This window comes from Octodon degus, unplaced genomic scaffold (assembly GCF_000260255.1).
Source record: "Octodon degus isolate 3935 unplaced genomic scaffold, OctDeg1.0 scaffold00079, whole genome shotgun sequence".
In the NCBI taxonomy this organism is placed as follows: Eukaryota; Metazoa; Chordata; class Mammalia; order Rodentia; family Octodontidae; genus Octodon; species Octodon degus.
The window spans coordinates 3,386,094-3,399,601 of record NW_004524655.1 but is presented as its reverse complement, the minus strand read 5'-3'; the positions used below and the strand labels follow the sequence as shown (position 1 = coordinate 3,399,601).

At 47.2% G+C, this 13,508-nt stretch overlaps 1 protein-coding gene across 1 annotated transcript in view; it reads left to right on the top strand.

The window, feature by feature from the left end:
* The window catches only part of Ksr2 (kinase suppressor of ras 2), a 435,854-nt gene that overhangs the window by 359,654 nt on the left and 62,692 nt on the right, over positions 1 to 13,508 (top strand). The window contains exons 10-13 of the mRNA XM_004636227.1: positions 436 to 604; positions 7,918 to 7,959; positions 8,609 to 8,681; positions 12,921 to 12,969. Coding sequence (XP_004636284.1) covers positions 436 to 604; positions 7,918 to 7,959; positions 8,609 to 8,681; positions 12,921 to 12,969 — 333 coding nt within the window. The remainder of the gene's footprint in view (positions 1 to 435; positions 605 to 7,917; positions 7,960 to 8,608; positions 8,682 to 12,920; positions 12,970 to 13,508) is intronic.

Genomic DNA, 13,508 nt, shown 5'->3' with positions numbered 1-13,508 from the left:
TGAGGTGCGGGCAGAGGTGTGGAAGGCTCATGGCCATCCTCTCGGGCTCTGTCAGGCTGTTGATTCTTTAATAAACACTCAGGAGGAGAGGTGTCAGGATGGGAAGAGCACTCTGGGCACCGTGGCAAAGGGCATCTGGAATCAAAGAGGCACCAGGCAGTGGCTGTGCACTCTATGGTTTTCATTATGTGGTAACCTTTCCCTCGGCAGCGCCCAGGAGCCTGGCTGCAGAAGGTGTTCCCTCCACAGCTGGATGCACCCCTGGGGCAGTGCAAGGGGCTGAGGAGGCAGATGGGACTCCGGGAGGATCCGGGGACTGCAGAACGAGCAAGAGTTGCAGAGGGAGCCAGTGGGGCCCTCCCTGCTCAGCTCGCTTTCCGCTGTGTGCCAGGTTCTCCACCCATCCTTGATCCCTGCTTTCTTTTCTTCCTGCAGGACCACATCCCCGTCCCTTACCAGCCAGACTCCAGCAGCAACCCCTCGTCCACGACATCCTCCACGCCCTCCTCACCAGCACCCCCGCTCCCGCCCAGTGCCACGCCACCTTCTCCCCTACACCCTTCCCCTCAGTGCACCCGGCAGCAGAAGAACCTCAACCTGCCAGGTACCCCGTGCTTGGGGAGGTGGAGGGGGTATAGTGTCTGAGGAGGAGAGAGTGGGGAGGTGGGTGGGCCTGTGCCAAAGCTCTAATGGGCTAGTCCATGCCGAGAGGACTGGCTGGCAACCAGAGATGGCCAGGGAGGCCCGGGGTGCATCCTCATGGAACCCTGCCCCTGGTGACCACAGTGCTGCTGCTGCTGCTGCTGCTGCTGCTGCTGCAGCCACATTCTCCCTTCTAGCTTCCTGTGACAGCTGCTCACAGGAGTTTCTCCAGTACGGGCAAAGAGCATTTGTGAAATGCAGACTTGCACAGCCTGGGCAAGTCTGTGTGGCTAGATGACATCATCCCCAGTCATGCAGGTTGTGGGCTGATTTTCTGCTAAGTCAATGAGGGACATATGGTGAGGAAACATCCCTGGTCCTCAGCCCCAGACTACAGCGCCACGCTGAGCTACCCCTGTGTGAACAGTGGGAGGCGAGTGAAGCTTCCGTGCTATACCTGAGCAGCACCCAGATGCAGCCCCCATGGCAGAGGACAACATGTGTTGCCTGCCCACGCTGCTTGGATTTAGACTGTGTCCTTAGAGTTCAGGTGTGTTGTGAATTCTTGCAACTTTGGATTTGTTGTCAAGGTCAAGTCTGGGGCAGGCTTCCATGGTCCTGGTATGAGAGCCATTCACCCACAGCCAGTAAAGACTACAGTGTGAATCACAAACTGAATCACCTCGGTATGTGCCACAGGGTTGGTTAGACAGGTGGCTTGGCATGTCCAGGGATAGAAGACTCCCTCCCACTGCTGTCCCCAGCGTTGTCCCCTTGCATGGCTCTGGGAGAGGGGTGAATGAACAAAAGACCCTTTGAAACCCCAAAGGGTGGTGGGCCTGGGTGCTCCCCTCTAGCCATTCCACCCCCTTGAGACACTGGGTAGTGCCTTGTCCCTGAAACTGATTGTAGTGTGTTTACGCACCAAGGCCAGGGAAGAGCCATTTTAAAGAAAAAGTGTGTATAAAAGCCCCAAGCTCTTCTTGTCCCTAGAGGAAGTTCCTAGCATCTTCAGAGAACAGAACACTGGGCTTCTTAGATTCTTCATCCCCCTGGCCAAGGAAGGATCCCTGCGAGTTTGCCGTGCTAGCCTGCCTGCGACTCCCAGCCTCTTCCATGATGCAGCATGACAGGTCCTGGCCCTTGCTGGGGGCTGGCCTAAGGGGTCCCTAGTGGAAGGGCAGTTTAACACAGCAATTGAGTGTGGACTCCAGAGCCAGACTGCTTGGATTCAAATTCCAGCCCTACTATTTAGTATCTGCATGTTATGTAAAGGACTTACCTCTCTGGGTCTCAATTTCCTCATCTGTACAGCCCCCACTGAGAGTGGTTTTCCCTTAAAGTCAGTGAAGTACTGAACATCTGGAGCTTAGCAGAGTGATGGTCCCCTGAAAGACCTCAACAAATGCTCCTTGCCTTATTATTAGATGACACAATAATAGCAATGACTGTCAGTGCCATTTTTGCATTTTTCATCATTGCTATAGGATGAGCCTAGAGAGGACTAAGAAAGGGTGAAATCCCCATCGGCTTTGGCATTGGGACTATAAATCAAATTGAACTTGGATCAGGTAATTTGTCATCATCTGTTAAGGTTTTAAGCGACACCAACAGTGTCACATCTAGGAGTTTATATATAGTAATACTTTCACCAGGGTACAGAGATCTGAGGGTAAGTACTGTATTGCAGCAGTGCAAATTTGAACTCAAGTGTCCCGTGAGAGGGGAACGGCTGAAGATCCTGTAATCTGTCTGTCTCGCCCTGTGCTCTGTGATCATTGCAAGAACAGTGCCCAGCGCAGATTTCCTGACATTCAAGGGCATCCATAATGTATTTTAAGTGGAAAAGCAAGTGATTTGCAAATCAATTGGCATAAGAACATTGTATCTGTTATAAAACATTTCACCACATATGTTTCTGAGCGTGCAAGTGTGTACACATGTATCAATGCATGAAAAAAGTCTACAAGAAATTCACAGTAGCTCTGAGCAGGGGGTACGTGCTATATGCATTTCTCTAACATAAATAGCAAAGAGCAAGCAGTAGTTTTAGAGTTTAATAATAATAGCAACAATAACAATACAATGCTGAAATAGAAAACAATATAGGATCCTCTTCTTCTGTCTGAGGCAGTTTGGGCAAAACTCCCCTAGGGTGACAAGGACCTGGTGAGCTGTCACACTCCTGATTCGCAGCCTGTGTTGGTAGGGAATAGAGCCTTGGGTGTGTTTCTCTGGCAGATGTTGAGTTTCCTAAAGGCTGTTTAAGCTAAGGCCTGGACCCAACAGTGTCCCCAGCGGAGATTCATCTGGGATAGTCTTGTCCAGAAGTGGGGAATGAGAGGTCAGCAGCCGCTTGCCTCAGCTGGAAACCTCAGGAAAGGGCTGTTGGCTAGAACACCAGTTGTGGGGTGCATGATGGCACCCAGACTGGTGGGTTGGCCTCCACTCTGTTCTTCCCCAAGCCCCTGGGGCCGTGTGGACATGGCCTGGTGCAGGATGGGATCAAGCTTGAAATGTGGACAGATGTACCTTTCCTAACGATGTGGCTTAAGCAGCCACTGAGTCTGCTTAGGCCCGTGTCTCATCTGTAAAATGGGACTAATGACTCAGAGCTGTTGTGGCGGGCAGTTGGGGGAGGTTTGTGGGCAATTGTTCTGTGGACTTCTGAGACCAGAGTATTCACAGCTTCTTTTTGGAGACCAAGAGCCCCCTGGATACACAAGTAAAGACACACACTCACACATATGCCACTCTCGAACATGACAAGTACTAGTGCCTCCAAGGAAAAAAACCAGAGGCAGAACCTGCCTTTGGAGGAGACAGCAGGATTTCTGAGACCTCATGTAGGCCGGGCCTCTGAGGTTTGGGGCTTCCTCCCCTCAAAACTCTCTGCCATGACTGCACTGAGTCCCTTCTACACAGACTGTCCGGGCCATGATCACGTTCACTTACTCACTCGCTCACCAACTCTCTCCTGCATTTATGTAACAGCTGCACAGGACCAGGAGATGTCTGCTTCATCTGGATCACACTCAAAGCCAAACACATAACCTACAGCCAGATGACTACTGAAATGTTTGTTGAATGAATACATAATGAATGAATGAATACATAATGAATGGATGAATACATAATGAATGAATGGATGAATACATAATGAATGAATGGATGAATACATAATGAATGAATGAATGAATGAATGAATGAATGAATGAATGAATGAACTAAATACCATGCACTGCCCAGGACTGCAATTTTTTTCTCTTCACATTGTCTTCTTGGCCCACATACTGCACTTATCCATTCTTTGCAGTCGTGGCTATTTATTGAGCATTTATTATGCACTAAAAATTGCACAAGGCACTTAACTAACCAGACATGGCCCTATATTGGTTTCCTATTGACACTGAAGAGAAATGACTACAAATTTAATGACTTAAAATAATACACATTTATTATTGTATGTTCTGGAAGTCAGAAATCCCAAACAGTTTTCCCTGGGATAAAACTCAAGTTCCCACAGAGCTGATTGGGTATGGAAGTTCTTGGGGAGGACCTGTCTCTTTGTTTTTCCCAGATTACGGGGGCTGCCCACATTCCTTTGTTTGTAGCCCCACTCTAGCTTCTGATTCCATTATGACCTCTCCTGTGAGTCTTTCTCTCTGGCTCTGTCTTCCTGGCCTTTTTCATGAGAACCTCAGGGGTGCCATTTGGCTCACGCAGATGAGCCAGGCCAATCTCCCTGTGTCAAGATCCTTCACTTAATCACACCCGGAAAGGCACTTCTGTTATATAAGGGAAGATATTCAGTTTCCAGGGAGTAGGCTATGGATGTCTTTGGGGGTAGGATGGGGTGGGGAGCACAATTCTACCCACAGTGGTCCTCATTCTCATGAGGTTCATCATTTAGCAAGAGAATCAGGTATGGACTGGGTATGAATATCAGTATACATGTGCAAATAGGAGTGTAAGTTGCGGTAAGGGCTGTGAACAGAAAGAGCAGTGGAATGGGACCATTCAACAGGTGACCATATGTAGGTTAAGGCCAGACACAGCTATATTCTGAAGGTAAGGAATAGGGCAGTGGCCCTCCTGCATGAAGGAGCTGAAGAATGTCCCTAGAGCCCAAATGTCATAACAAGGGAAAGGGATACCAAGTGAGGTTAGAAGGAGCCAAGATTTAGATTTTACTTAAGACTCAATGAGATGCGTTCCAAAGGCTTAGGCCCAGGATGGCTTGATCCTTCTAGAAGACCACTCTGACTGTTCTTTCAGGTGGCCTTTGGGGCAGGAGGAGGCTCAGGAAAGGATGGTTCTCCGGTGTGGCCTGCTCGTCCCTCCTACCCCACCTGCAGCTCCCACAGTCCAGCTCCCCCTTGATGGCAGAAAGCAGGAGCTGTTCAGCTTCCCAAGCTGTTCACTGAGCTCCTTGCCTCCAAGGAGCTACTTCTGGTGGCAGCCATCATCTCAGAGACAGCGGGCCTCCCAGTGACATCTCCCCTCCTCTCCTGGCCATTCATCCCCCCTTGATGTCATCAGGACTGAATTGACATGTAGCACACAGAAGGTGTCCCTTGTCTGCCTCTATTCTGCAGAGCAGCTCTTCCTCTGTGCTCCTCAGCTTCTCCTCCTTGAAAGAATTCAACCTCTAGCTAACCTTTCCTGCAGACTCAGAATCAATCCCTCAACTTCCACATCTGGAGAGGAGACGATACCAGCCCAGCTTCCAGAGAATTCTGGGTAGCTTTCCATTTGCACATTTTAGCCTCTTGTTGACAAGCTGCATGCAAGGAGATGCCTAGGTTATGTGATAGTATAAAAAAGATTCCTAGAGTTAACAATATTTACTTTTCTTTGAGAGATTATCCCTGGGACTTTGAATAAGTCATCTCCCATTCTGGATAGCCCACTTTCCAGAGTCTAGAAACATTCAGCTGGATTCCAGCTATCTGAGATACCCTGGAAAAGAACTAAACAAAAGTTTCTGCCATTTTGTTTACAATAAAAGAGGCGATTCTTTCAACCAATGTTTGTCACACACCTACCGGTGCAGGGGGTTCAGGATCCTCACATATTGAGAACTGCTCCCTGTCCTGAAGGAGCTTGTAAATAAACTTTGCCCTGCGGGGAAGTGCTTCATTTGCTTCCCCCAAACAAATGACTTAGCACTTGAGGCCACTAGATTGTGTCTTAATTATAAATCATCCTTGTCTGTTAGTTAAGAAAGGTACAAAGAGTTTGTTTACTCATAGAAGCTAATACATCCATCCCTCAGGACTTGAGGGTACCAGGAACTTCATGAATACTAAAACCCGCAGATTCTCAAGTCTCTTATAGAAAACAGCTCAGTATTTGCATAGAACCTATACACATGCTACCATACACTTTCAATGATCTGTAGATGATTTATTTATGACCCTCAATAGAGTACAAATTCTGTGTAAATAATTCTCTACTATATTGTTTAGGGAAAATGGCCACAAAGATGTCTGGCTATGTTCAGTGCAGATACAAAGGTTTTTAACTATTCTCTTTTTTATTTACCTATAACTGGCAAAATCAATATATATGCAACATCATATTTTGAAATACATAGACATTGGAAAGTGACCACTATAATCAAACTGCCTCTCATGCTTATAGAAATTCAATTCCATGTTTTCCTTCAGTGCTGCGGACTGAACCATTTCCTTAACACTGAGATATATCCCTGGGCCTTTTTAAATTTTTATTTCAAGACAAGTCACTCAGTTACCCAGGCTGAGCTTAAATTTGCAGCCTTCCTGCCTTACCCTATGCACAGAATGCTGGCTTACCTGGCTCTCTTCCTTACAGAATTCTTAATCTCGATCCTGGGTTGGTTGGATCTGTGGGTGTAGAGCCTCGGGGTGCTGCAAGTTGACCATGCTTGCTTAGATCTGCTACGTACTCTGCGAGGTCTAGTAATGGGTTGATGACCCCAGCCCTCTGTGGAAGGGATGGTGCTTGCCCTGCTTTGCACACAGACACTGAGACTTGGACAGATGTGCTTTGGATTTTACAAGGGGTCCATCCTCCAGGGTCTATCCTCCAGGGTCAGCTTCTAGACTCCAGGTGTGGAACCACTGTGCTAAGACTACATGCCCATGTTCTAGGTATATCTCATCCTTGACTGTACTAAAATGCTTTCTGGAAGTAAACTCACAAATGCAGACTCATAGCCCTGTCTATATTATTTACGAGGGTTTCTGCAGCTCTGTGTGGCCTGCCTCCTACCCTAGGCCCTGTACCCCCGTGCAGTACATGGTCAGTTAGAATCCTTCCAAGTGCCCAAGCTCCCTGACTTAGGGAAGAAGCAAAATGAATTGTCAGAGAATCAGCAAGGAAGTCCAGGAAATTTCTTTTACATAATTGCTTGCCTACAGAAATTAGTTCATGGTTATGGTAGGCAGAATAATGCTCCCCTCACCCCACCAAAGGAGAACAAAAAGCATGGGTCCTAATCTTGAATCTCTAACTCTGATATCTTATATGACAAGAGTACCTTTGCAGACATGATTAAATCACAGATCGTGAGATGGGCAGATTATCCTGGATTATCCTGGTGGCCCTAAATGTAATCACAGCATTCCTGTCAGAGGGAGGCAAGGTCAAAGGCAGTGGCAGGTGAGGTCAGAGCAGGAAGCCAAGATTGTGCTGATGCAGTTAGGAGGCAGGAAATGTGGTTGGCGGTAGCTGCTTTAAAGATGAGGGACAGATTCTCCAGGGGACCTGGAATACAGCAGAGGCCTTGATTTTAAGGCCTTTAAGACTTATTTCGGACTGCTGGCCTCAGAACTATCAGAGGACACATTTGTGTTGTTGGAAGCTACAAAGTTTGTAGTCATTTATTACAACAGCAAAACCAGAGAGAAAGAAAATGAATGCAATCCTCAAGGCAGAAAATTTGAAAAGATTGGGAAAACATAATCACTCAGCCTAGGGAGAAAGAATTAACTTTTGGGTGTGTGTGTGTGTGTGTGTGTGTGTGTGTGTGTGTGTTTAGGAAATAGAGAGAACTCAGGATGACTACTGCAGTGTTTGGGTGCTTTGATTCAGGGGATTGTAAGACATCAAATGGGAGGGTTGGCTTGGATGCTTAGAGTTCTGACTCCCTTACCCATGCCTTAGTCCCTCGAACTTCGGAGGGTCTGCAGAAGTATGGGAACTCAGGGAGGATGGGGAGTGCCCCCCGATGGTATGGGAACCCAGCCTGTGGGATGCACTCACTCCGATGTTTCTTTCCTTTGCAAGCATCCCACTACTACAAATACAAGCAGCAATTCATCTTCCCAGGTGAGTGGTGTGTGGGCTGGCAACGGCCCTTCTGCATGAGCCCTGCTGAGGGGCAGGTGTGGCTGCGATGGGTGGAGGGCCAGAGGCGGTGCCAGTGCCAGAGATGCTGACCTGGGGTAGACAATGTCAAAGAAAGAGGGAATGAGGTCCCTAACCCTGGGATAAAGGCCAGAGGTGGAGTGGAGAAGGCAGGGGTAGACAATTCAAGGAGGCCTCATGCATAGTAGAAAGGAAAGACAGGCCAGGGTGAGGTGGAGGCCAGAGTCATGGTGCAGGGGAGTAGTGGCCAGAGAGGCTCACGTTGGGGACTGCTAAGATGTGAAACCAAGCAGCCTCGTTTACCCAAAGTGAGTTCAGGAGTGAGGAGGATTCCAAGGTGACCAGCAGATGCTCCAGGCTGGGTGCTTAGGGTCCCCAGCACCTTCCCATCAGCAGGAGGGCTCTGGGCAGGTGTCAGCTAGGACCCTGGCCCATCTCAGTTGGCCGGTCCCTGGCCAAGTCCAGGGAGCTAATGAAGGGAGAGAGGGACTGGCCAACCCTTGGGAGCCATGATTGCCAAGCCACCACGTATCACAGGAATCAGGCACAAATGTAAAGCGAGTTGTGGATTCCATGTTTGGTTTCTGACTGTCCCACGTTCGGCTCTCAGATGTGGTGCCAGTGCCAGAGACGCCGAGCCGGGCACCCCAGGTAATCCTGCATCCGGTGACCTCCAATCCAATGTAAGTGAAGCAGAGACCCCTTTGCCCTTCCCCATTGATTTTGAGTCTGCTCAGGGCCTCTGCCTTCTCTCTCCCTCTTCCTGGAATGATGGAGGGGGGAGGGCAGGGGAACACAGAGGAGAGAGAAGGAGTATCACAGTGCAGGCTGAGATCGGGGGCAAGAGAAATGATGCTGACCCACAGGAGCCAGCTTGGCCTTGGGTCTCTGGTCTTGTGCTGCAAGCATGAGGACCCCTAGCCCTCTTCCCTGTCATTAGAAAGAAAGCTATCCCTGGGCGATAGATGAACCCTAATGAAAGGCCATTTAATCTCTATCACAGTCTTTCTTTTAAAAGTATAACTTAGATTTATAGCAGGGATCAGCAGACTTTTAGCCCATGAGTCAAATCCAACCTGGTGCCTGTTTCTATAAATAAAGTTTTATTGACACACAGTCACACCCATTTGTTTACACTGTCATCTGTAGCTACTTTTCAGTACAGCAGTAGAGCCAAGGCATTGACCCTGGCCTTTGGGGATACAGCTTGCTCGTCTCAGGTTTATACTACTATAAATATAAGCTAATTTGGGGGAAATTAGAATATTCTGGAAAATAACCACTGACAGCGCCACTATGATTGGAATTTGTGTGAGCTCTTGCTATTCATAGCTTACATCATTGTGACCCACAATAAATCTAATCATTGTCCTGCTTTGTATCTTTAATGCTATGAGATCACGTTTTTGTATTATTCCAGACTCTTCATGGACATTTTTAATGGCCGTAAATTTCCTATCAGAATAATTTCCCTAACCAGCTCCTTAATGCTAGATTTTGCATGGCTTTATACTTCATTGCTGCAGGCAGCACTGCAACAAACATCTCTGTGTGTTGCATGCTGGGGATGCAGACCCTCGCTGCAGGCTCTCTGAGTTCCCTCTCTGCAGAGTTCTCTGCTCAAGCCATGGCCAATGTGCAGCTCAAGTGAAATCGCCTTCCTCTGCTTGTTTGGTTGTGAGTGAAGTCTAGGCTGTGCTAGAATTTGGCAGGTTCATCAGCTCACGTCTTTGCCTACTTGGTTTTCATTCTGGGCCCCCTGAGTGCTCCATCCTCGGTGACCCACAGTGGGATTTTATTAAGGGCCCAAATAGGGCATCTTTGAAGTTAGAGGAGCAGCAGTTTGCCAGGGAATCTTGCACTGGTGCATAGCTCTGGATTATTTCTCTGATGCATGTAAACCAACAGCCCCATTTGTGCAAGGTAAACTCTGAGCTGTTAACTGACAGTCAAAGAGTGCCTGCGAGTTGCAGTCAGTAGCTGCCTGTGAGCTGCTTAAACTTGCATGGAGTAATGGGAACGAAATCTCCATGGAGGGAAATAATTGAGAGGCCCTGGGGCTGGAGCAACCCCTGGGAGCAGAAGGAGACAGGCTCCACTCTGCCGCTAGGTGTGGGGAGGGATTCCGGCTGCCCATATCTGCCCAGGACATGCTTAAGCAGTTGCACACCACTTCCTAGGCTGTACTATAACTATGCTGTTAATATGCACCTCTTTGACGACGGTCCTTTCCACTTCCGTTAAGTCTTTTAGTCTTCCTCCTACCAGGACCCCGTCCAGGGAGTGGGTTGACTCTCTGGAGAGTCAGCAGCGTGCTGAGGTCCCAGGGTCAGGTTAGGGCACCCCATCCGCATGCAGTGAGGAACTGGGAAGATAGAATCTGCTCCGGCTGAGGAGCTAAGAAGAGGGCCTTCTATTCCTCATGCCCCTTTTCCCCACCGCTCCAGCTCTTCTGTGCCTTCAAACTCTGCTACTGTCTCACCTTCTAAACTCCAAAAACACATATACATCTAGTCTGAAAAGATGGCCCCAAACCACACCTCAAATGCACTTTGTGCCAAGCACCCCCATCACATAACTGCGCTCTTGGCAGGTACTTATACCACCCCCGTGCGAGGGCAGATTTTCTTCCACACCTTGAAACCATCAGCATACAGCATTCTTCAAGACCCCCAGGAGGTCCATTCGACTTACAGCATGAGACAACCCAGGACATATCCCATAATGTTCACGCAGTATGTGTGCATGCAGACACAGGCATATGCATGCAGAAACTCAGTGCATATGCCCCCCTCACTTCCGGTCCAGTCTAGTAGCCCTATTTCTGTTTCACACTTCCTGATTCCAGGTGGTTAGCAAGCTGTAACTCAAGCACTCTGACCTGTCAAGTACACCCAGCAATTCTGTCTGCTTGGAGTCCCCCCTACCACACGCTCTGTGTATTCACTTGACACCTAACATTTGGCCTGTGTCCCATTTAGCCTCTGTTCAGTAAGGCATCAATACCCTTTTTTGTGACTAATTATATAACAGGCTATTTTTTTAAAAAAATTTCCATAATTTTATTGAGAAACATATAGCAATGAGACAGTTTCTAATCAAATTGATAGGACAGTTTCAATAATTAACACATTGCATACCTTCTTCCTAATGGTTAATTGCTGTACAAGATGCAGACATGATATCCTATTTACAAACACCATTAGAACAAATCCCTCTATTCATTAAGAGAATGTAACTATATATCTATCCTAACCATTTTGAATACACAGATACAAAATGATCATTCATCTGTATCCCCTTTTTTTTGTTTAGTTCTGTCATTTAAATATCATAGGTGTGTGAACTCAGCAAAATATTCCAAAATAGTCCAGTAGCCCATAATAGTATTGGGTCTTCCGCTTGACTGGCAATGTCAGAAGTTGTTGACCTGAGTCCCCTACAGCTCAACATAACATGGTTTTACTTCTTATACTTAGTTTTTATACTTTTCTGCTGGATGGTTAAGACCAAGATAAAACAAGGCCTATGTAACAGGAATTGTAGCTTTTATGTCTGATAAGGTCAGTCAAATCCCCTTAGGATTTATCCTGAGACCCTGTACCTCAGTTTGTAGATCCTTTGTCAGTGTCAGCCATGTGGATGAGTCACGGCAATGTGCTCTCTGTGAAAGCCTGAGAGAATGTTTTCTCTCCTTGTGACTCTCCTTAGGCACACTCTACATCATGGATTACTTTCCTCATAAAAAGGAAGGGGGTGGTGAATGAAGGCAGGAGACAGGAAAAGGAGTGTTGCAGGACTGTCCTGCTACAATGCTGTATATGGTTAGATTTCTGGGCTTATGTGTAAACATATATAATTCTTTATGCCTATTTTTAAAATATATTTTAATTTTTTAAATTTTTTTCATCATATTCTGTAGGGACTTAAAGTTTAACATATCAATACTTGATGAAAAATACCTGTTCCATGTTATGCCTAAGATGTTTGATATTCAGACAGATAGTGAGGTTAAGCTTAACAGCCTAGGTTGTATGGTAATAACAATAAGCTTGTCTTCTGGATGGTTAACAACCTAAGTTTGCAGACCAAAACTTAGAGAAAAAGGAGGGCTGCAAGGAAAGCCAACATTTTGGCCCTAGCCTTCCAAGGTCACTTAAGACTCAGGACATATGAGAACTTGTACTGTAACACCATGTAACTCAGTTGTGTCCCAAATTTTCTGATTAAGGAGATTATGGGGCCAATACCTTTGCTTTAGTTCTTTCAGTAGTAGTAGGATATTCCTGGAAGGCAGGACCCATGCCAGTTTTCATTCTACACCCCTCTAAGAACCTAGTGCTGCTCGTCACGGAATTCTAGTGAATGAATGAATGAGCAAAAAAATAAATGCATGCTTAAGATCCCTCTAAAACATTCTGAATCTGAGTGAATTTCAAAAATAGGGCTCATTATTCCCCAGTCACGCTGAGTCTTCTAAGTGAAATCTTCCACACATGGCGTTTAGGACAGTTTATAAAGAAGCTGCTCAACTTGTTGAAACTAAAGCAATAAAGAAAGCTGAGTCCTGCGCATCTCAGAAAATCTACTTAAAATAACGGCCTTGTGCGTGTGCCTCTGCGCGTGGCTGGGGTAAGCACTGTTTCAGACTCAGGGGTTGAAATGAAATGCAATGAGGGGCTGAGGAGATGGCTCAGTAGAATAAGCACTTCCTTGGCAAGTGCAAGGGTCTGAGTTCAATCCCCAGTTCCACAAAAAAAAAAAAAAAAGAAAGAAAAAGAAAAGAAAGAAATGAAATGCAGCAAGATGGCCAGGGCTTGGTGGCAGGGACTTTCCACTTGGGGTTCTTCATATGTAGCTGAACTCAGTACATGGATCTGCCTTTTCACCCAAGGATGACATTTCCTTTTCTTTCTTTAAAGCTTGGAAGGAAATCCATTACTTCAAATTGAAGTGGAGCCAACCTCGGAGGTGAGAATTGCAGAGCAAGTAGGGAAGCAGCTTTTTCCAGGGTCTGCTGTGGCAAAGTTGACTGAAGTCTTTGATGACACAGAGGGCTGGGGGGATGGGGGCTGTGCTGGCCCTTTGATGGATGTTCTAACTCCAGGACAATTAACACGCGGTGCCCCTCCCGAGCAGAGCCTAATGGACCATTATATGGCGTGCATCGTGAAAAAGCCAGTTGTGCGGAAGCTGGCAAAGGATTTGCGTGCTTAGTTGAAAAATTAACTCTGGGCAGGATGACTAGCAAGGGGGATATGCCCCGCTGCCTTCAAAAGAATATGTTGGAGGAGGTGGAGACCTCGGGGATACTGGGCATGGCAGGGTGCTGGGATTGCTCTGGGGATCGTCCCACCTGCCCAAGCCACTGAGTGTATAAACAAAATGTCCCAGGTGAGAGCCATGACACCCAAAGGAACAACAGCAGGGTTTTCAGGAGACGTGTGTCCCTCTGGGATGACTGTCCTTCTGCAACTGTTGTTATGCATCCAGGGCAATGCCCCAGGGAG